The 24348-nt window shown below is 36.8% G+C and overlaps 1 protein-coding gene across 1 annotated transcript in view; it reads left to right on the top strand.

Moving 5' to 3' along the window:
* Positions 1-24348, top strand: part of pard3aa (par-3 family cell polarity regulator alpha, a) — a 500803-nt gene that overhangs the window by 207979 nt on the left and 268476 nt on the right. Inside the window, exons 6-7 of the mRNA XM_016440634.1 lie at positions 23201-23304; positions 24317-24348. The exon at positions 24317-24348 is cut by the window's right edge and continues 52 nt beyond it. Of these exons, the coding sequence (XP_016296120.1) occupies positions 23201-23304; positions 24317-24348 (136 nt within the window). The remainder of the gene's footprint in view (positions 1-23200; positions 23305-24316) is intronic.

Here is a 24348-nt window from a genome sequence, read left to right on the forward strand (position 1 = left end):
CTCTCTGCACTTCGGAAGCTGTGAACGGGGAAGAACGAGGCCTCAAAATTAAAGCTGAATGATGCAACATAACGTTAACAGGGTCACTCAGTGTCAGTCATTAAATAACAGTTAATTTCTCTAAAATACATAATATATGACAGTATATTAATTATGTTGCTATGTTATTCAATATTTGTGTATATTATATATTTTAATATGGCTGTTGTAGTTTTGCATTGTTAGCTTACACCTATGTATCACCTACGTATTTCTGCTAAAATCTCTGGTATAATCTTTTTCCATAGCAAACTGATAGTAGGAAACTCTTTGTAAATGTTGAACTCTGTTGAGCACCACTATATATTTTTTTTATATTATAGTGCTGTGTCGTAAACAGTATTTTAATCGTGATTACATTTTTTGCTTCTCTTGGTTTAAGCATAATCGTCGACTTTTCATTGTAATTTGACTTTTGCATTAGCTTGCATTGGTTACTAGACTCCACAAGCATTCCCAGATTGTAGTTGTGGTTAAATCCTTTTTTTTTTTCTTTTTTCCCAAAAAATTATACATTTGCCTAGTGGTTACTCAATCAAAAGTCAGAATTGCGTGATATAAAGTCGCAATTGCGAGACATAAAGTCGCAATTCTGAGAAATAAAGTCAGAACTGCGAGATATAAACTCACAATTTTTTTTTACATCTCACAATTCTGACTTTTTTCTCAAAATTAAGTTGAGTTTAAATTGTTTACTTTTCACAAATTTTTTTCCAACCGCAAAGATAAAAAACAAAAAAGGTAATTGCTACTTTTTATCTCACAGTTTGGACTATTTTTCATGCAATTGCAAGTTTATATTTCCTAATTCTGACTTTTCTTCTTAGAATTGCAAGGTTATATCTTAAATTCTGCATTTTTATATCTTGCTAATTCCAGGTTTATATCTCACAATTTTGACTTTTTGTGAGATAAAAAGTCGCAATTACCTTTTTTTTTTTTAAATTCAGTGGCGCAAACGGGCTTCCATACTATTGAGATATTCTGCTCAAATAAAAGTGTAATGCAGTCAATAATTGAAATAAATTCAGATGAAATTTTAAAAAAAATGACAATAGACGTGATTAATAATTGTGATTATATTTTTTGAACAGCTTAACCATTATTGGACAGACCTAGTATATTATATACATTATTATTTACAGTAAATATTTTAGTGTATTATAATAAAACATTTCTAGATGCTTTAAATGGGCCTTCATTTAGCTGTATCAGTATTACCTTGTCCTGTTGTGGGACACATCCTCAAGATTTAATTGATTTTTATGTTTGTTTTTTTAATTTAATGTTTTAATTAATTACTTTTGTTCTTCATTTTTGTACAATTTCCATATACTGTACTACATTGGAAATTGCGTTGGTCACTGAGGCTAAATGTGGGAGCAGTTGTTCATAGAGTTGAGTCATGTCTCTCTCGTGTTAGTTTTTGTGCAGAATATGCCACATGGAGTTGCTGCCTGTGTTTTTTTTTTTTTCTTTTCTTTTCTTTCTTGTTTTTTTTTTTAATTGTACAACATCTGATGATTACATCAGAGATACACCACTCTGTCCTTATAGACACAGCACAGGCCCTGACCTTTCTCTGAAAGGAACACAAGTTGTGTAGAGGTAAGGAATGTCCGAGTGTTCCATTTAGTTGAATGTACAACAGCTTGAGAGGCAGAAGAAATGCATTTTAAGGCTCAATGTTGATTCAGACAGCCCAACTGTGCTGGTGCTCTCACCCACTTGAGTCGACCTCTCCAAAGACCGCTCTGAATAACACCACAGCAGTGAAGCAAACCTACGAGAGCACTTCGCACGGTCACCTGAAAAGGACGTTCCGTTCCAACACTCAGTAAAAGCTTTGCTGTCTTTCACAAAGCAGTGCTTGTTTTGCGTCAGCATGATTGTAATGATGTATATTACACTAGAACCCTCAGATTGTGTTCCAGGTTTGTTCCCAATGTTTTTAATTGCATCCTGACGTGTCAGTCTCTCACATTCCCACCTGGTGCTCTAACAGCGAGGTGCTGCTGTGTCTTTCCATTGGGGATTGTTAGAATGGCATTTCCTTTTTCATTTTTAAAACGTTCCTCTCCCTAGTGATGAATTAGAGATGACCCATCTGGGCAGGAAGAGGGCAGCATGAGGCTTCAGCTGTGGATTTGTGGGTAATGCAAAGTGCGGCAAGGTCATGAGGTCTCCTTATTCTGGAACAAGAGAGACTGGATTTGAGAATTTCATCATCGAATAACTGTTTGCATTTTTATTCAAAAGAGTGGAAGTACAGCTTCAGTACCTGTTCATTTTATTCATACAGCACTATAAGATATTGTAAATTAGGTTAACCCAGAATGAAGCTCTGTACGTGACCAATATTACACTTTAGCTGGACTTTTGAGATGGATTATGGATATAGAATGTCATTTTTGTGTAATAAATTAGAAATTGTTCAAGAATTACTCTTTCTCATAAGAACTGCAAGAGGCCGGCAAATCAATGCTTTATTATTAAGTGCAATTTTCTACTAGCCATTTCTATGTAATGAAAGTGGACAAGGTGCTATTAAGCTGTAATTTAGTTTTTTGTGTGTTGTAAAAAATGTCTTCAGAACTTCTTATATGAGCTTTTGTGGTTTTCATTGTCCATCATTGTGTAAGATCAGACTAGTTAGAGACATTTATCAGGTAATGGAGGTTACTAATGTCAAGTTGCTTTTGAAGTTCAGTTTTGAATGTGAAAAACGCAGAATGGGTGGAATGAGCAAAACCAGCAGAGTGCAGCTGAAGAATTTAATGGTACAGATTTTAGATATGCGGTATCAGATCCCAGTATGTCAATTCGATGGGCACATTTTAATTTTTGAAGTGTTTGAAAATCTGCAATACATCACTGAAGCACTCCCTGTTAGACTGACATTAACAGATGTTTTCAAAACACATATGATAAATAATGCATGTGAATGAACTCTTTTTATGATGTCTGTCAGATGTTGATACTCACGATGCTGGAATAGAATGCAATATTTTCCAGAAAATGCATTCTTATGTTCACACCAATTATGTTTACGTTTACTCAGACATAATGACAACACTGCTGTTGGGGGAAACTAAAAAATGACTTTGCATTGATTTTAAATATTGTACTATTGTAATGCAAGTGCTCTGTAAAATAAATAAATAAATAATAATAATAATAATAATAATAATAATATTTTTTATATATTTTTAATATATTTTTCCACAGTGGTAACCATCAAGCTTTTATTTTATTTTATTTTTTCAAATTCTGTAAACCTCTGTCCACAAAAACGTTATGTGAAAATGTGAAAATAACTGTGTAACTGGCACATGTTGCATTCCCAAATGCACATTAAACTCAAAACATTGGATCTGCTCATGTGTAAAAGAACATGGTGCCTGTCTATTTACTGCAATTTAAGTACCCGAAGCCATTGAGTTTACGTTTTTAGTTCGATTGATAACTGTTTTGACAAAAAACAGTGGTGCAAAACAATGCTAGAGATCTTTTTTGTTATTATGAGAAGTGTAAAAAAAAAAAATCTGGTTCATTATGAAACTGTGGCAGGCTTCCACAGTCTAGGTAAATGAATCAGGGAAAGTATCATTCATGTCCGTGGCACATACTGAGAGTAATCGTTAGGGTTACTCCACTTCTACAGAAGCTAATTACTTGCTGTATTTACTGCCCAAACAGCAAACCACCCTTCATCAAAACTCTCTTTTCCCTCAATACAGAAGCATACCAGAGAGAGTCTGAGGTATAGATGTACCTCACATCTTGGTGAAACAGTACAGAGCGCCTCTGCGTTTCATCTTCCTGACAGAGGAATAGCGGATTGGTTTTGTGGCTGGAGGATTCTGCGTTCTCACACTCTGTCTTGTTTTCTGCTCGTCTTCCACAGGTTTTGTTTCCACTCTTTTCGAAAAATGAATCCTCTCCCTTCTCATTCGTTTGTTCACTCTCTCCCATTTCTGTGGACAAGACAAGGGATTCTTCCGCCCCCTCAGAAGGTTTCACATTCTTTGTTGTTACTTTTTCCCTCCTTCTCATATGTGCTGTCTCTCGCCGTGTGTGTGCAACAGTAATGCACGTGTATTCTCGCCGCAAGCATAGCAAGCCTGGCCTGTAGGTGCTGTTCTGATCTCACTGTTTGAACCCTCATCCAAGAGGAAAGAAACAAATAAAAAAGGGCAGATAGAAGAAACCCTCTTTCCCTTGGCTCCTTTGAAAGGCCTCTCCCATCATACCACACACACACACACACACACACACACACACACTGTGATTATTCACAGTGCAAATGGCAGCCCACCAGAGAGCAGCTCCTACAAAGAAACCCAGACAATGCAACCTGAGACACTGCTAAGCTCAGCCTACCGTAATTAAATATCTGCCTTGTTCCTGCCTGCTGGCTTCGTCCCTCACACTCATTTGGCTTCCATTTGTCAATGGAACAACAAATAAAACACATTTCTTTTGCACTTTTCTATAAAGCTACACTCCAAAGAGCTTCAGAGATTTCCAAACGAGGCCCATCGCCAACACATTAGCTAAAGCTTTATTCAGTATTGCTGAGCCGAAATGCCTGTTGATCTAGCTTTAATTTCTTCTCTCTCACACGGACTCTCTTAAACACACATTCGAGTGCAATTTCACCCCCTTTGTCTCCCGTCTTTGAGTTTAAGAGCTGTTGTATGTGACGGTCTAGGTGTCGGTGAGACTCATAGCGGACAGGTTGGTGAAGTAGACATTAAGTCTGACCTTTAACCCCTTAATCGAATGTCTTGGGCTCCTCACGTTCCCCAGGCCCACAGCTGACACCATTCGACCTTTCTGAAAAGCTTTCCTCACAACGCATCCAGGCTTGTCCTGTGGAGAGCACTTAGTGAACTGAAACCATTCTTCTCCATTAACCTGCCACCACTGGCCCAAACTATGACCTTTTCATGCTACTCCAACTGGAAGCAAGTGACAGAACCTTCTTAGAAACCAGTTTGAGATTGTGGCTGAGAATTTGAACACTTCGACTGGCCCAAGCTGGTCAAAGCTTTGGTCAAGATTAGACCAGCAGCAAACCAGCTCCCTTGTTCCATAAACTAGATTAACTACCTTAAATTGGTGTGGCCTGTTTTTGTCTCTAAATAGCCAAAGGAAACTAAATTAAGATGCAAGCTTTTAAAGATAATTGGCTACACATTTTGTACCTGTTGTGCTTGCTGCAATCCAGAGAAGCACAATTTATTTTCTTTTTTGCTCAGTCAGAATTTTTCTCTTCTGAAGTGGACTGAGCTCTGGAATCAAGTGACATAACCTTCCTGGAAATTCCCGTTTGAACCAGTTTAAAATGGTGGCTGGGACTTTGAACATGGTAGGTTCTTTCGATTGGTCCATGTCGGACATAAGCTTTGTTAGGTGGTTGACTAGCTGGACTACCAGCTGGTGTGACCTGACTAGACTTGGTCAAGATTAGACCAGCAGCAAACCAGCTCCCATGTTCCATAAACTAGCTTAACTACCTTAAACAGGTGTGACCTGTTTTTATATATATATATATTTTTTTTTCTGTCAGCAGGGCCCTTGACCAAGATTTTTTTTACCAGCTCAGCCAGCTCGTCACTCGTCCAGTTGGTCAGCCAGTTTAATGAGTCTGGACAAACGAGAAACCGCCTATAATGTTCTGAAAACCAGCTACTACTTTAAAGGGATAGTTCACCCAAAAATGGAAATTCTGTCATTAATTATTCACCCTCATGTCATTCCAAACCCGTAAGACCGTTGTTCATTTTCAGAACACAAATTAAGATATTTTAGATGAAATCCGAGAGCTTTATGACCCTCCATAGACATGTGTCATGGTACTCTTGTGAATGTGCATCGAAGACTGGCACAGAAGAGAAGAAATTGTTGAATAAAGTCATTATTTTTGTTTTCTTTTTGCAAAAAAAAAAAGTATTCTCGTAACTTCAAAATTAAGGTTGAATGTCACATAGACTATTAACAATGTCCTTAGTACCTTTCTTGGCCTTGAACATGGCTGTTGCATTGCTGTCTATGGAGGATCAGGAAGCTCTCGGATTTCATCTCAGATATCTTAATTTGTGTTCTGAAGATGAACGAAGGTCTTATGGGTTTGGAACTACATGAGGGTGAGTAATTAATTTTCATTTTTGGGTGAACTATCCCTTTAAGCCAGTTTTATTTGGATTTTCAGTCAGGCAAAAATGCATGAACTTTCAGAATTTCTCATTGCAAGTCTACACCATACATTCTGCAGCTGTCCTCACCGTAGTGACCCAGAACAGATACGTGTAGAAGGTGACCTTTGTTCTTATGTACCTCTGTGGTGATGACTGAACACACTGTTTTCTTCACCTCTGCTTATCCCAGCTGGGAAGTCTTTGTGTCATTTTAGGATGTGCATCAGGTTAGAAGTTTGGCGATGATGTCATAACACACACTTCCTTTGTTTCTGCTCCTGCCTGGGATTTAGTGGAGCTGGTCAAGGGCGTTGCTTGACTTACTTTGACTTGTTAAATAATTGTAGGTGATCTGTTTCATTTCAGATAATTGTTCGAACACTTAAAAAGGGTCAGCTTCCAAATCACCAATCTGGAGTGGCGCTGTATTAAAGCTTAAGGCGAGGAACTGGAAAGTTGCTAGTTCAAACTCAATCAGGTTACTCCTGGAGTTGTCCCCTATATGTCCTACTAATATATGTAATGCAGATTTCTTCCAGACTGTTTTGTGTCCTAATTCTGGCTCCTTGGTTGCATAAATTAATGTCTTACATCATAATAAACCACCAGACACAGCCATTCGGGAACTTTCTCACTGACATTCGCATTTCTAACGGATCAAAACAGTCTGCAAAGTTCTTTGGTCTGTCTGAACTCCCAGAACAATTGCTTAGCTCTGAATAGAACAGCCAAAGGAAAGCTATATTAAGATGCAAGCTTTTACAGATATCAGCTATGCATTTTGTACCTTTTGTGCTCACTGCAGTCCAGAGAAGCACGATTTATTTTCTTTATCGCTCAGCCCAGACGCATTCAGTCAGAATTTCTCTCCCTTTTGAAGTGGACTGAGCTCTGTGGCGAGTCTAGATGCACGTCTCTTATCTCATTTGTACATGAGAAAGAGGCATTTTGGGGTTCCTTACAAGATTTTACTTTCACCTCAAAGCATGGCAGCGGAGAAAGAGACGAGACAAGTCTGAAGAAATGACTGCTGTTGTTGCTTTTGTACACATCTGTGTCTCTATCCATTGTTCCACTTTCTAGTCCGAGATATTATTTGCTTCTGCGTCTTTCATTGTCTCAGCATAAACATAGTTTTTCCACACTTCCTTTGTAAAGGAAAGCAATTTGTAGCAACAAAGCAGTATATTTAAGCTACAAAATATAGGCAACAATTTTAGGCAACACGAGTAACAGTGATCATTGGCGATGCAACAAAGTTGAGAAACTTTATGCAATGAGCAGCAATGCAATGCGGCAACTACCAATGAGAGTGACAGTGAAAGTCACATGATCAGACTTCTGGTACAGTGGTCGAGTAGGAGTACTTGTACAAACCCAAAAGTGACACATTTTGACAACCTCGGTGTGAGCAGCACATCAGAATTGGGTTTCATGAATGCCGTATAATGTTAACTTTGAGATACCTCAACTCAGAGTTGCTTCCAAAAGTTCACACTTTTTATATCAATCCTCTTTTCTAGCTTCTCTATCTATATTCAAAGTTCTGACTGAACAACATTATCTAAGTCTAATCAGGCCATGCTTTTATGCAATCATGCAGAATTTTCCCTCAGGGATCAATAAAGGATGCTTATCTATGTGAAACTCTGCACCTGTCATGCTGACAAAACACAAAGCACATCTTCCTTTACCTGTAATCATGAGTCTGTCCTCCACAACATGGCAACCCTGTCCATATTTCACCATTATTTACGTTCTTCCTTTCTTTTCAGTCACTCTTTTATTTCCGCACGGGTGATTATGAGTGTGTTATGTCCTGATTAGAATTAGTGAGTGCACTTTGTGCTCTGCTCTATAGAGTGAGAAATCACTCCCTCAGTGAGAATAATTGAGCCTAGGCCCGGTTGCCAGCTCATTACCCACAAATCATAGCAGGCTGGGTAACTTAGCAGGAGACAATAATGACTTTGGGGAATTTGGAACCTCACTGTGGTGAAAACTGCTGTTACACTAAGGGCACACCCGAGGTGGGGAACCGTACGAAAGCTGTGAGGCAAGTCAAGATGTGGGGTTATGCTACTCAAATGCTCATATTAGATCTGTCAGAGGCGATGTAAATGACTATGGTGCAACAAACTGTGAATGAAAGTAAAACAAGGCAATTCTCCACAAATAGACTGGACTTGATCCAAGCTCGGTTGTTGATGGACTGCGGGAGTTAGCCATGCTTGAAAAGCGCTAACATCCATGCATTTGTAACAGACAACTTCCTTTAAAAGACAATTTTGGCATTAAGTGGCATCTCTCTTTCTTGCTCTCTGTCTCCAGCCAAGCGATCCACACCTGGACGCTATTAAATACCCAGAAAATGGGGGTAATTAAGGGAAGACGTGTCACGGTTTACGCAAATAGCGAGAGGTCTTAAAAATTCACACATTTTTGAAAGCTAAGAGGACTGTATTCGTCCACACCTATTAGACTAAATGCTCTAGCGCCATTTATTTGGATGACAGCTACGTGATGAGGTGGAAGATAGATGTTGGAGACTGTCAGTATCCGATTTCCCAGCCTTCTTGAATAATTCATTCCTATTTATGTGATTTTTTATTTATTTTTTGCTGTTTTCTACTCTCGGTTCCAGTTTATAATGCGAGTGTCTCCTTTGCTTCAAGTCATTTGTCTCAATGAGTCCTCTCCACAGTGTGCGTGTCCATCGTACCAACAGGCGGCTCTCATTCTTTTATTGCTTCCATTAGAGCGTAATGCTTTTAAGTTGCCATAGGAATATGGCCAACTGTAAACCGCTCTACTTCAGTGAATGGAGGCCAGGAGGAGTCCTTCTGCCCATTTAGAGAAAAAAGAAAAGCATTTGATTTGCATGAGTGGCGAAGAAAAGCAGAAGGAGCCGTTTCTGAATGCAGGTCTGCGGTGGCCATCTACGAATTGACAGGAAGGAGTGAAATGCAGATGCAGGCTGAGTGGAAGGTCTGTCTGCGTATTTCTTTCTGTGGGAAATGAAATCACTCACAAATTGATCTCTGCAGGATGAGGACCGCATGGTGGGCTTACTTGTTTCCATAGAGCGGGGAGTCCCTCAGTTCCATAACCTGGCTGTCCACAGGTGAAGCGTAATGAATGCAGGGATGAATATGAATCGCTAGATGCTGTTCAAAAGTAAATCGTGCGTCACATGCTGTTATTTTCGTTGAAGACTTCGTTCCCACCAGTATGAGGCCTTTGCCAGTGTTCAGTGCTGTGAAATGATTGAAAGCCGACCCAGCTGTCCCTCAAGCGCAAGATTAAAAGTCACGAATAACAATATTCAGTTATTTCAAAATAAAAGTATGTCATGGAAATATATTTGATGACTAAATCATTAATATTGGGATATTGATGACATCAAAACTGTTTTTTGAGTAAAAAAACAAAAAAATAAATGCATACATACATACATACATAAAATTGTCATATCACATATATCATATATCATATCATATATATCATATTATATCAATCATATCAATCATATCATATATCATATATATATATCATATCATATCATATATCATATATCATATATCATATCATATCATATCATCATACATGACTATCATACATTTTTACAATAATTTACAAAATATATCATTCAGTGTAACAGTAGTTTATATACCAAAAATATTGTTGGCATATTTAGGACAATAATCATTGGATTAAATTAAAAGACTCTATTTAAGGATCACAGTGCAGCACCCTAAAATACTAATTAATTGTCATTTTAGTTATTTGCCAATTTTTACTGCTGTCCTTCAAACAACTAGGATTTACCCATTTATCAGCAAGATAAACATGTCTGTTATGTTGAATGACGATGGAACATTATTTCACCCATATTTTGACATATTGTTTTTATAAAAGTTATTTGAAACATTAAAGTAGACACTTTACTTGAATTTAATATCCTTTTCATGTATATGGTATCACTTTAGTCAATTTAATTTGATGCAGACAGTAAAATGTAATAAACAAAACAAAATAAATAAAATAGTACAGTGATAATACACCTGGGCTGTTGTTATGATAAATATCATAATGGTTACAGTTTAGTACTGTAAAATGATTGACAGCCAAACCATCTGTTCCTCAAGCACCAGCTGAAAAATCATGAACGGCAATGATGAGTAGTATGTCATGCATATGTATAAATAAATAAATAAATAAATATAGATAGATAGATAGATAGATAAAAATTTGACAGGCATCTGATGACACTGTGTGAGAACGGAATGGAAACTGCATCAAACCTGATATGAATTACCTTGTTCATAAAACAGTTGTATTGTTTTGTAATTTATAGTGTTATTATTTATTATAACGTGATTTACTACTCATTTTTTCCTAGTTTGTGTACATTTAATAGTCTTCATGGAGTTTCACTTCTTTCTGGACCTGCTGTGGTACTTTGAGTTATTGCTTTCTGCTTCATATGAATTCCGGTGCGCTTCAAAGACTTTTCCCCATTCTCTCCTAGTGGAACAGACTCTAGAGTGGGAGGATGTCTTGGATGGTTGCACCTTTGAACCTGACTGATGCTTTTGTGATTGGTCTAAAAATACAGCAGGTAGCCCAGGCTGTCAATATATCAGGGATCCATCTCACAGCAGAACGAGAGCAGAAAGAGAATCAGCCGTGTTTATTCTATAAAATAAAAAGCTTAGTGCAAACACGCTGACGTGCTTCTCCGCTCCCTGCTTTCCTGTGTTTGTTCTTGCCTTCATTCACATTTCTTCTCAAATGCTGGATGTTACTTTTGGCATATGGGCTTTTCAAGTGGGAATAGCAAGTGTGGATTTGTATTGTCTTGAAATATAAAAGCTGTCCCATTTCAATTGTCGGCCCGGCTTCACAATGTAGCCAATGAACTTGGCGCTTACAAGATTCTTCCTATGAAGTGTTGACACTCGAATGAGCAGACTTCCTGTTCAGACCAAGCGGCACAGGAAGGGCCTCATCCTGTCATGAACCGAGGTGCAAGTGAGTGCAAACATTTTGGATAAGAAGGTTAGCAGTATCATGGCGTTTTTGTAAGAGGAGGGAACGCCGTCGACATGACTTCCCACACCGATTGAAACAATACCAAAAGAATAATAGTCATCCTTGCTGAGTTTTGCCAAAATATGTCAGGAAACGCAGCAAATGCTAATGTTCATTGGCCTTTTGTCTTGCAGTCTGAACACAGAAATGGGCTGAAAGAAATCTTATGAGTTTAAAATAAAACGTATTGTATTGAGCTTGGTAATAGCTATGTTTTGGCCATTTACACAAAGGAATTAATATCCATGTTCCCTCGCTGTCATTCATTGGATTCAGACGCTGGCAGCTGTGCGTTCCCATCAATTAACTTGTCTCATTGAGTCCAGGAAAACGCACACATCCCAACGGCCTCCTCTGATCCCACTTCCAGAGCTCCAGAAGAAAGACTGTAGACCACACACAAACCCTTCAGCTCTGGAAAACAATCGATTATAGCGCAAGTGACTGCATAGGGCTGCAAACAATCAGACTAATCAAATCCATTGTGTTGATCTACCAAAATTAGCTTCATCAAGATCAATTTGTTAAAAATGATTCATCGGACAGTATGAAGCACAAACCGATTAAATGTATAGTTCACTCTCTCTCTATATCTATATATTAGGGGTGGAACGATACATGTATTCGTACCGAACCGTCACGGTACGGACATCTCGGTTCGGTGCATGAGGCCTTACAACGAATACAGGCAATTCACCCCCAATCCATATGGGGGCACCCGCAGCAATGCAACGCTGTTTGATAAGCGGCCGCCAGCAGAAGAACAGCGAATGCCATGAGTTGCGCACTTGAAAACAAAGCCCACTAGACAGTGACCATGTGCTGATTCTGAATGCGTCTCTCACAGACTGACAAAGGAGTATACTTTAAAGGCTTGTGCACTCAACTGTTTGCGAAATGGAGCTTTGTGCTCGTGTATCCTACCTCTCTCATTCAGCACAAATCCAAATATTCCATAATATTTCCATATTTGTGATGTAACGTGTCTGAATGCTAAACTATTATTTATTATGTAAATTATAGGCTTTGTACTTCAGTCGCGTTCCAACGGTGACAGGGGTGTGTGTGCGTGCGTGCGCGCCGGCGCGATCACTTCAACTGTTTCCTTATACCAGCAGAATCAACTTTAAACACTTATTGTCTTATTAAGCGCTGTCAAGTTAGCAATGCTGGAACTGATGTGTTTTATGTGTGTGTGTGTGTGTGTGTGTGTTTGTGTGTGTGAATGAAAACAAAACATTGTGCTTTTGTAAAATAAAGAAAACAAATAGGATGCCGCTTTCTGCTGTTTGAGTTTCCTTTCTGTGAACAAATTAAGTCTGTCACAAAATGAACTGAAACTCAGCGTATATAGGCTATGTTACGTGTTGCACTGTTTTTTTCCCCTTGTTTATCTGTAAACTAAATCAAATATATTTCAAGAATTTATTCCTTGTATGTATATATATACTGCAGATTTTATATATATATATATATATATATATATAACAATGTAATAATATTTAGTATTTTCACATCTATGTGGGAAAAATTGTAATTTGTACTACTGTCTGTTCAAAATAAATGAAAAGAAACCGAGCATAGTAGATTTTTTTTTTTTCCTGTTGTACCGAAATCGTATCGAACCGTGACCCCCGAACCGAGGTACGTACCGAACCGTGACATCTGTGTACCGTTCCACCCCTACTATATATATATACAGTATATATATATGGAATCAGTGCTAATTGAAAGTTGATTAAAAAAAAGATTGAATCCAATATTTTGGTGATAATATAGCATAACGGGAAATTTATAAGCATTTTTTTTAGGCTGGTCATTCTTTGACTGGGAACACCATGTCCTAATCAGACACTATGTGATAAGATTCAAAATGGAAAAAAAAATTCACAGCCAATCAGAAGAGCGTGTGGGCGGCGTCTCTCTGCAAGCGCACTGCACTCACAACAAACTGGAGAAGTACATAATCTAATTCATAAATATGAAATCATTTTAACATGATTAAAAGTACATGCTGAGTGACTGATGCCATCTTTGTCATGGAATACACTAGTTTGTTCACATTGTGTTCACAGTTTTAATTAATGTTCATATTTCCTTTAACTTATATGCACAATCTGAGGGAAATTATCCGTTGACTAGAAAGGTCACACGAAAATGATATTAAAACTCACATTAGACACTGAATAAAGTTTGTATACTGTTGTTCCATCTGCCTAAAAGACCTAAAAATACAAAAATAACCTTTTTTTTTGGTGGAAGGTGTTATATCCTGTGTGAGCAAAGTCAATAAGTTTTAGTCCAATCCGATAACATTAACTAGCATGTTCAGGAAAAGAACAATCCTCTCCAGGTCAAAATGACCAGAACACAACATGAAGTTTAAAACATCGCGGCTGAGCAGAAATGGACGATTTTACATCGCCGTTGATATGTATGTGAATGCTAATGTCCAGCTCTCTCCAGGTGTTATATACCTCTTTAAAAAGAACTGATGTGTTTCAGTATTTGTGAAATCACTCTCTGGAGTTCTCATGAAATTGCCGTTCTGTTTCCACTTTATCCCACAATCTCCGCTAATGTCTTTGTGAGCTCAGGTTTTTGTTGCTTTTTGTAATCACACATATGCTCAGTGACCTTCATGGCTTAGAGCCAGATTAATAGCTCCATACGGAGTTAGTGGGACGATCCTCCCTCTTAATCACCTCTAAATTATGATTAATCATGGAAAAGCAGTCATGAGTGTGCGAGATGTGCAGCTCAAGGCATTTCAGAGGTACTGTAGCTTTAACCATCTGTTTCTATGACAGGAGAATGTGCTTCGGTCTAACTTTTAAGTCACATGGGTCTTACTGTACCACGGTATTACCATGATTTTTTGACATGGTACTGTGATAATGCAATTTTCTACCATAACTCTACCAAGAATAATAGCATGATATGTTAGAAATACTATTTAAATACCATACTATATGGATGTAAAGTACTGCTAAATAAATAAATACTTCAAATGTTATGTTATATAAATTAAATAATTTCGAATAATAATTAATGATACAGATGTTAATATGTTAATTTATTATTAATTTATTGTGCGTGGAGTGTTTGTATTTATTTATTATTTTAACAGTTATTTCAATTATTTATAAATAATTGATTATTATTTATAAATAATTGAAATAATTGTTTAAAAAATAAATAAATACATTTTAAAATATTGTATAATTTATTAATATTATTATGGTTAATTTGTGTGTATATAATATATTAATAAATTATTAATACATTAAATAATTATTTTTAGAATATAAAAATATTTATTAAATATTTAATTAATTATATTCGTATATTGTTTTTAATAAATCATCATCATCAATTATTTGTTTAAAATCAATTATTCTTAAGAAACATTACTTAAGATTTGTTATAACTGATATCAGTCACTCAGCTGAATATTGGGGATATGCTTATGGTCTTGCGATATTGTTGTCACTATATCATTGGACATCCTTACAAAGAGAACAACTCTGACTAAACCAACAAATCACTTCAAAAGTGGCCCCAGACAAAAGCAGGCAGTGATAACTTGATTTTCAATAATTCATGCGCTCTTAAACCTCTGTGTGGGATATGAGAAAGTATTCCTGCCTGTGGTTATTGATGAAGGCATGCCAGTTAAAGGCACTGCCTGCTTTAGGTTTTATTATTGACTAAATGATTGATTTAAACCCTCATAATTATCCGACCTAATTTAATAAAAGTGCAATTTAACGATACTGCAGCCCTACCGAAGCGTGCCGTGCCGTGGCATTGATAGATATGCCTGTGCGTGTATGAAATCACAGCTGACAGATGATGCATTCGGTGACTGAGCGGGAGCGCGAGAGAGAGCGAGGGACATTGACATTTGTCCCGTGTCCCACTGTGGGTCACTCTGGCGAACTTCTGCTCTCCTTGATCTAGACAAATGTGAATTAGCTCACGTATCTGATTTAATTTACTTAATAGCATTAAGAACCTGTTTGCTCAAAGTAATCCTTGGCCGAGCCAAACTATTATACACCATTAGCGGTGTCTTAAAAAACAAAAGGGAGACAGGTTTAAAGGCGCTGGGGGCTTTGTTGATTTAAGTGAGGGAAAATAAGAGCTGAAATGCAGTGGCGGAAATAAAACTTTGCTCATTGGATTACAGGATGCCAGATTTCAACTGCTGCCTGATTTGTTTATGAGCATTCAGATATGCTGATTGCCAAGACTGTTTCTGTGGCTCATATTTGGGTGTTTTGTTTTGTTTTGCTTTTTCTTTTCTTTTTGTTGTTTTGTGTTTTGTTTTCATTTGTTGTTGTTTTTTTGTTTTCTTTTTTGGTTTAATCATTCTTAACACTCGCAATTGAAATATAATTTGCACATGTTTTGAATTACAATATATGAAATATATCGTCATATGATGTTATATATATCAGTTTGCGTGTGTGTGTGTGTATTACACTTACATAAACATACACATGTATCTATATACCTATAAGCATTATATAAACATTGTATATCTATGGAGATTTATATACTAAAACCCATCAATGCATGTTGATATAAAAACGAAATAGAGGTAAATATAAAAGAAAGACATTAAAAATGACAAAAACATGAGTCTTTCAGCACTGTACAGAAAACAGAAAAACAGAAAAATCAATGAATAATAAAATGGGGAGCACATTTTATTTCAAGTGCTGAGCTTGTTTTGTCTGAAATAAAAGCGTTAGATAAGCTGACTCACTCCTTACTGGCCCAGAACGAGTACGGCTCTCTGAAGTCTCCTTCTTGACCCACAGGTGCCATTACAGGGGAATATGAAAGTGTCTGAACATGAGCTCAAAACTTAGAAATATTACCGGCTCGCTCAGCAGAGGCGCACCCGCGAGCCTGACACACAAACTGACAGGCCTCCGACACCGCTCTCATCTCTCGCCAAACAGCTGAGCCGATTTCCACAGGAGACAAATAATAATTGCTGGAGAGATGCTGCAGCTGATATATATGTCATATTACAGAGGGTGAGGCTGTTGAGAAGAATCACACTGCTGTCACAAAAAAAAAATAACGTATATATTTATTCGGCCATTCTGTGATAATACCATGTTTTCGAATGGGAGTTATGTAATCAGATTACTTTTCTCAAGTAACTAGTAAAGTTATGCAAAAAATGCATTACTTTTAAATGTACAAGAAAATATCTGAGTTACATTTTCAAATAAGTATTACGTATATTATGCATTGACTGACAGCTCTCCTGGCCTCATGTTGAGAGAAATCGGGAGTGAGTGCAGGGCGTTGTGTGAACATGATGCTTACTGAAGATCTAAACTAAATGTGAACATGCATTTACTCATCTCACCTGCACAAAAACAGGTTCAGTATTCCTCAAAATGAATAAAAACAGTCAAATGCAAACCTGCAATAATTAAATGTTAAATAAGGCAAATATACTCGATCCCATGTATTTGATCCCATTTTATTAATCAATGTCTTTGTTGCTGACCTTCAATGATCCAGTTCAATCAACCATACTAAGCGGAAGAGTGTAGAAGTTCTTCTTTTTCTTCCTATTCGTATTCATTTAACTTTTGGTGTAAAATGGATTTTACATTTTCTAAAAAAAATATATAACTTTTTAATATTAAAAACAAACAAGCAGCCCAGGTGAAAAAAAGTAACACAAAAGTAATGTAACACATTACTTTCCACAAAAAAGTAACACAATTAATTACTTTTTAAGGAAGTATCACAAAATTGTAATGCATTACTTTTGAAAGTAACTTTCCAAAAAATATAACTTTCTATATTAAAAACAAACAAGCAAGCCCAACATAAATGAGTAATGCTATTAGATACTTTTTAGGGAGTAACACAATATTGTAATGTATTACTTTTAAAAGTAACTTTCCCCAACACTGGTCGCAGTGCTTTGTAGTAAAAATCAATTAAATTAAATTTGCTTCCAGTCAACAAGTCTTTCTTTTAAACAATGAGAAATGTAGATTAATTTTTGCAATTATAGCTTCTCTTTGTTGCTTTGCTGATGTTTGTTTGTATTGATGGGTAGATTATTTTATCCGTATTGAGGACATGAAAAATACTTGGATGAAAAACAAGTTAATCTAAGATTTAATCAATGCTCAAGATGACAGACATATTACGAGGCCTGATTACAGGCGTGCATTAATGGATTTTACAGTCGCCTGTTAATATCTCCTGTGACATGATAAGTGTATGAAATGTCTGTACCAAATGGGCTATATTTTTTCATTTGACACTCCAAATAAACAGTGGCACAAACCAAGCGCAGTGGGATAGTGTTCGTTTAAGTAGATTACAGTAGTGGCTCAGCTTTATGTCCGGTAATGACTTTAGTCATCATTTAGGTCCTTTTAGCGTTTGTTTCCCCAACACAAATACAAATAAGCGTCTCGAAAATGATGAGTAGTGTGATCCATTGACTGCTGTAATGGAGATTTTGTTTTACGGTGGGATGAAATGACCCTGTGTTTGAGAGAAAGATGTGAAAAACCCAAGTCACTTTCAATTAACTCAGTCTAATTCTTTTAAAAGTCTAATTGAGGTAATAGGAGTTGCCTCTGAGGGACAGACGTACTATAATGGCGCATTGTGGCGCCCGCAGTAGGGCCTTTCATCTCCATTTTTTTTAGAACGCCTACTGTTTGAGTACGCTTTGGCTCTTGAACCTTGATTTTTCCGTTTCTTTATTGTCTCGAATGCTCCACATCAAACAAACTCATTGGGTTTTAGTTACGTGTCGCCTACCGACCGCAACGGCTCCTCGTAAGGGTCACTAGTTCCTCCAACCAGACATGAGAAGTTTTGGACAGCTGTAGTATTTCTCACGCCGGTCTAATTTGTTATGTTTGGATTTTTCCATGTTGTTTTTTTGGGCGTTTCGCTGGAGGTAATTACCAACTTTTGTACGTAGTCAGGAACTTGAGTGAGGTCACTATTATTGGACATCGTAAATATTTGGATAGTCATTGTTTGAGAGACTCTGTACAAATTGCCCGCTTCCTTATATTTTCTTTACTGCACATTTCCAGCACTTAACGCTGGACAAGAAAATAGTCCTTCGGTCAGTTCTGGGTTAAAAACGCAAAGCTGTATGTTTGCGTATAGATTTTAAGATATTCTCCCTCCAAAATCCATCTATTCCTGAGAACATTGGTGAAAATAATTGTGTTGGCTTTTGTAGCAGTTTCACATAAACTCCACTTTGCAGCTTATTATTAGCCTACTGATTATTTATCAAACAGAGCACAAAAAACTAAATGAAATATGCAGTTTTGCACTTGAATGTGCATTTAATTTGCTACTAAGTGTCATAAATAAAACTTTAATGGTTGCCAAATCCAGTTACTAGCTCTAAAAAACACAAACATCTTAAAGTTTTGGTTACTTTAAATGTTCTTTTCTTCCAGTATAAGGTGCATATTGTGTTAACCTTAGATTGGAAACTGGAACTGCTGTTTTTCTGTTCAGTATGCATTAGTGGTGTAACAGTGCATGTATTTGTACCAAAACTTCTTAGGTATGCTCTTTCGATTCGGTATGCAGGTGTACTGAACAAATACAGCATTGTTTTAGTCAATGCACGTGCAGAACCTAATTTGAAACTCATAGTTTTGTGTATCTTTATTTTAATGAATCAATATCGATTCTTAAATCCCAAGATTGATCTTTAAGTCTATGCTATTTCAGTTGATGCATGAATAAAACTTTGCGTGAACGCATGAATAAAAGCTGTGTGTACTTTCAATAAGAAACAAAGTGTTCATTTTATTAGACAATTCACGAAAACAAGCATCATGTCAATGATTATATTTCAAGAAAAATTGGAGTAGAAACTTAATTTTACAATTTAGAAGTTAATGTAAAAACTGATTTATGTGCAATTAACGTGTTTACATTTTTTTGGATTATTGTATCTAAATATAAATAGCAATTGGATTTAATCATTTGGACTCTGTTGTTAATTGCAACCTTTAATATTATAGTAATGTGCAAGTAATAGAGCTCCCTATATAGCTTGCAACATTAGCTGAGATAATGTAATCATGATGTAATTGAGATAATGTGAGAAAATGTAATTAAAATTGAATTCAGTAAACTAGTTTAATTAAAAAAAATTAAAATTCCATGTACAAAAATGTACCAAACCATGACTTCAAAACTGAGGTACGTACTGAACCATAATTTTATTGGGCTGTTACACCCGTAGTATGGATCAGACGAACTGAGGCTGTGACTGAGGGTAGCAATAGTACAAACTCTTGTGGTCTCTGTGTGTAAATTCGACCTTAGACCCAATGCTAGAGGCCAAACCTCTCCTCCTGTCACTAACTGTCATGTCACACCACTGCCACCTTCCTGATTTCATCTGGTTGATCTGGAGGTCAGACGCTGGTTGTCTCCACAGACGTGCGCTTCAGGCCCTCCAGCGAGGCATCTGTAGTCCTCTGTTTGCATTTCATCCAGCATTCTGGAGATATCACCCGTTTCCTCCTCTGATCCGAGTTCCCTCTGGAAAACGTTCTCCCTCCAGCTCCTCACAAGCCAGCAGTCTCTCAAAGTGACCGACCTCCTGCGTCTGCCAGGAACAATAATCGAATGCACTGTCTGTCTAATCGCCAGCTTTGTAACCTCTGGCTTCCTGTAACTGCTGCACTGAGTGGCTTCTGGCCTTCACCCAACTCACAAACGCACACAAACACTCACATATCAGCAGAGCCCTAAAGCACCCGAATGAAGCGGTGGCTGATGTCGATCTTCTCCTCTGGGATGCACAGTGAATGACCTTTTCCCCCTGTGGTGGGCTGATGCAGGAGTTTTCATTGGAGCTGGCATCTGGCAGGTGTTCAGAACCGGACAATGGAGCGTCTGGCATCCAGCCTCATTTTCTGTGTCCGTCATTACCGCCGCCACCACAGGCAAAGTGACACTTTGTGTTGTGTGCGAGTGACTTTGTGACAGGGACTGCTCTCTGCTCTCCTCACCCGCCTGCACCGATTCTCAGGGTCCGATGTGACGGCCCTCGCCGCTCCAGTTTATCTCTCACTGCTAATAAGCTCATTCTCTGGCTGCAGACAGCAGCATTCACAGCTGAATGGAGACACTCCAGCACAGCTGCATGTCTCATGAAACTTTCACTCCACCAATACTCAATATATTTATTTATTTTGAATGCTTTTGTAATACTATTCAGTGACAAAGATGTTTCTAGTTTTTTTTTTTTTAGGGGACATCAGTAGAGGTCCTGGCTTACTTTGTAGTTTAAACATGACAAGACAGGACCAAAGGGGGAAAAAAACAACATTTAACCTACAATAATCATAGAATTGAATAGTTTAATAGTTGAAATGTCGGGATCATGCGGTTAAATAACCTGAAATTATATGTTATCATTAAATGAGTTTGTTTTCCCCACAATGAAATTGTATAGTAATGTCACAAAAAAATAATAAATTAATAAATTTTAATAATAAACAAATAGAGCAATTTAACATGCATCTTTTCTTTTTATTTCGGGGTTAAACATGGCTTTTTTAAATATGAATTGTTTTCTTTCTCCAGCTTTTCTGATCTTTTAAATATTGACAAGTCAAGACATTTTTTATTTTTATTTTTAATGACAATGAACATACAATGAAATTGGGGGTAAATAATTGCATTTCTATCTATCCTTTCGTGGAAATGTTTACATATTATGCTGTTATATTATAATATATTGTCACATATTGTCATGTAAATATTGTCTTGTTAATTTTCTGCATTTCAGTACATACTATTCTACCGTCATGCTAATATATGAAATATCAAATTTCAGATATACAGACTGAAAATCAGTGAGACGTATACACCTGTAAATTAGGAAATCTGACCTAAATTGATGCAGTAATTCTTAATTCAGTGCTGTGGGTGACGAGGTTTGATTTAATATTCTGGATCAGATATAATTGAGCTCTTCCACACCAACACTGTGATATAAAGGCAAAAATCCAGCCATTTCTGCAGAAAAATCAGTGTATTGGGTGGCGAGTAGCGAAACCATCGATTGTGTTTGGAGAGGCAATTGACTCATTTTCACCATAATAAGGTAACAGACCTGCTGCCGCTTTTTCCGAGGTTTGCTAATAACATTTTCATGACCTCCACTCATTCTTTAACCTCTACAACAATAAAAAAATACAGACAGATGAAAATAGGACTCCAGTCATCCTCTTCAGACCGGCGGATGCTTGTGGTGGAGGGTGACTGTCTGAAAAGACTGAATGCATTTCCATATAAAGACGGAGAAGCGCTTATTTAGATGTGCTTGACATTTTGGTGAGAGGGGAAGGTTAAGGGTGAGACCGCTGGAATATTAATATCCGTGGCTAACAAACCATTGCAGAATCTCGCCCGTGTCTAGACACTCACTTGGCTTTGGAAATGATCCGCAGCCAAAGGTTTGAGTGCAATTAATGTGTGGAGTAAATTCAGTTGTCATTGGATAAACTCGATTAAGGGGCTTTTGTTAATCTTTGGACCCTTTTACATATGCATTAATGTTTATTTAATTATTTATGTATTTATTTGTTTGTATGTTTGTTTGTTTTATTGAATATACAGTTTATAGGTATATAAATATCATATATAAATATAAATAACAAAGTGTGGTGGATGGAAATATTTTCATAAATGTCAGTCTTATTCTCATGCAAAGCTATAAAATCTTGGTTACGCATGTTCACAGTATGCTATTCAGCAGCCTGGCCATTTTGATGCATGTATATTTGCAGTGTTATTGTATTATTATTATTATTATTGAGATAGTATTGTATTTTTTATTAATATTTTGAATGTTTCTTTTTCATTTTCATTTTAATTTTACTTAAATTTTTAGTAACAATATATTATTTTAGTAGCAGTATTTATTTATTTGTTTTTTGTTTTAGTACATCAAGGTAAACTAAATAAAAATGAGAAATGTTGACTAGGTGTAATGAAAACAAGATGACAGACATGTTTTATTTGATCTCAGTTAATGTTTATTTTAAGTAACAATTTTTTTTTGTTAACTTTATTTTTGCAGCATTTTTATATAATAAAAAATAGTGTTCTATTTATTATTAATATTTTGAATAATTTTCATTTTGTTTTATTTTTTTATTTTTAATTGTAAAGTTTTAGTAATTTTGTTTTGTTTTTGAAATACACCTAGATTTATTTTTATTTTATTTTATTTTATTTTATTTTATTTTATTTTTCATAAATACAATTTAGCAAATAAATAAATAAACCTAAAGAGGGCTTTTGTTTCCTATTCGGCATGACTAAGCGTTTCAAAGATGTTAGCTGACATGCTTTTTGTGGTCAATCTGTCAATATGTTTGATGAGAGTCCTGCCTTCAATCCAGCCTCCATTATTTGACAGGACCTTATTGTTCTACATTTTTCCAAGAATTGTAAATGACATCTGCACATATCCGACGTGTCAAGAGGTTGAGAAATAGAAAGACAGAGAGATGGAAATTAGATAAGGATAGCGAAAGAAACAAATGCACATCCACTCAACTCTTCCCTTATCCGATTAGCAGCAGACCTGAGCGCGGCCCGAGCCCAGACTGATTGAATATGAATAATCGATTACAGCCATCGCTCTGATGCCACGGCCGTACTCTCACAGTTACCCTGATTTAAAACAGCAGCCATTACGCTCATCTGTGGCTCAATTCAATTAGAGCGAGCCAGAGATCGGCTGCTTTATGTGAGATGTGAGGTAGAACCATTGACTCACAGTGTGTTTCTTTGGTGCTCCACAGGAAGAAGAAGAAGAAGACGACGAGGAGAGAGCAGACAACGGGAGGAACGGCAGGATAGAGCCGGTGGGAAGGGCAGACTCCTGTGTGGAATCAGCTTCACTCGAGTGAGTCCTCACAGGAATACTTTCTCACAACCAACAACATCTAACAAATCATCTCAGGGAGTTCACTCGGAAAAAATAAAAAGCTACTGAACACAAAATGAGATATTTAGGAAAATGTACAGGCTGCATTTTTCCATGCATTGGAAAACTGTGATCAGTGGCTGTCAAGCAACAAAAAAGTATTTTAAAAGTAGTCCACACAACTAACAATATGATATATTTTTAGAACAGATTGAAGTCTAACAAGTGTACTTGTTTTATATTTTTTGTATCATATTTTAGATATATTTTTCATTTTATAACAGCTTAAGTAACATTTATAGGTTAATTAAAAAGTGTGTATCTCAACAGCAACAGCTCAACCAATGGCAAGAGTTTGGGGCGGAGCTATCATTTTTTGCTGACCAATGGCAGATATATACTATAATTTTGATAGTATTACTATCTACTAAGAATATTCTACTGTTTTTATTTGTATTTTTCCATTTTAATGATCATTTCAGTTACCATTTTAGTAATATTGTTTTGTTTTCCGTTTTATTTATTGTACAATTCAATTTTTGGGTGATCTAGCCTTCAACTGTCTGGAAAAGATGTCAGTTTAACAGACCGCAGCACCTCATCACTTCATGTGCTCATCTTTTTTACTGATGTTTGTTGTCCTCTCTTTATCCCATGCGTTCTTGCCATATGTTTCTCTCTCACAGGTGTAGTGTGCACTCCCTGACTGTTACAAACCCAGAACCGGCCCACTGCAGGCCTCAATCTGATCCTAATCACTTAATTGAAGTGTCTGTTTTGGGTCCTCCATCGACCCGTGTGTCTTAATGGCCCCTGGGGTTATAGATGGACTCGTGCTGGGCTGGATCTAAACTAGCCTTCGCTTCCAGCTCATAGCTGCTCATAGCTGCTCTGTCATGCTCGAAACTTTTCATGTATTGCCTTTTCTTTGTTTACTTGGTTCTTCTGTTTTGTTTCTCCTCTCATTGCCCTCATTTGTCAATGTCCCTAGTGAAATGTTGAAGCCGGTTGAGGTGTCCAATG

This window comes from Sinocyclocheilus anshuiensis, unplaced genomic scaffold, assembly GCF_001515605.1.
Source record: "Sinocyclocheilus anshuiensis isolate Anshui unplaced genomic scaffold, SAMN03320099.WGS_v1.1 scaffold79, whole genome shotgun sequence".
NCBI lineage: Eukaryota > Metazoa > Chordata > Actinopteri > Cypriniformes > Cyprinidae > Sinocyclocheilus > Sinocyclocheilus anshuiensis.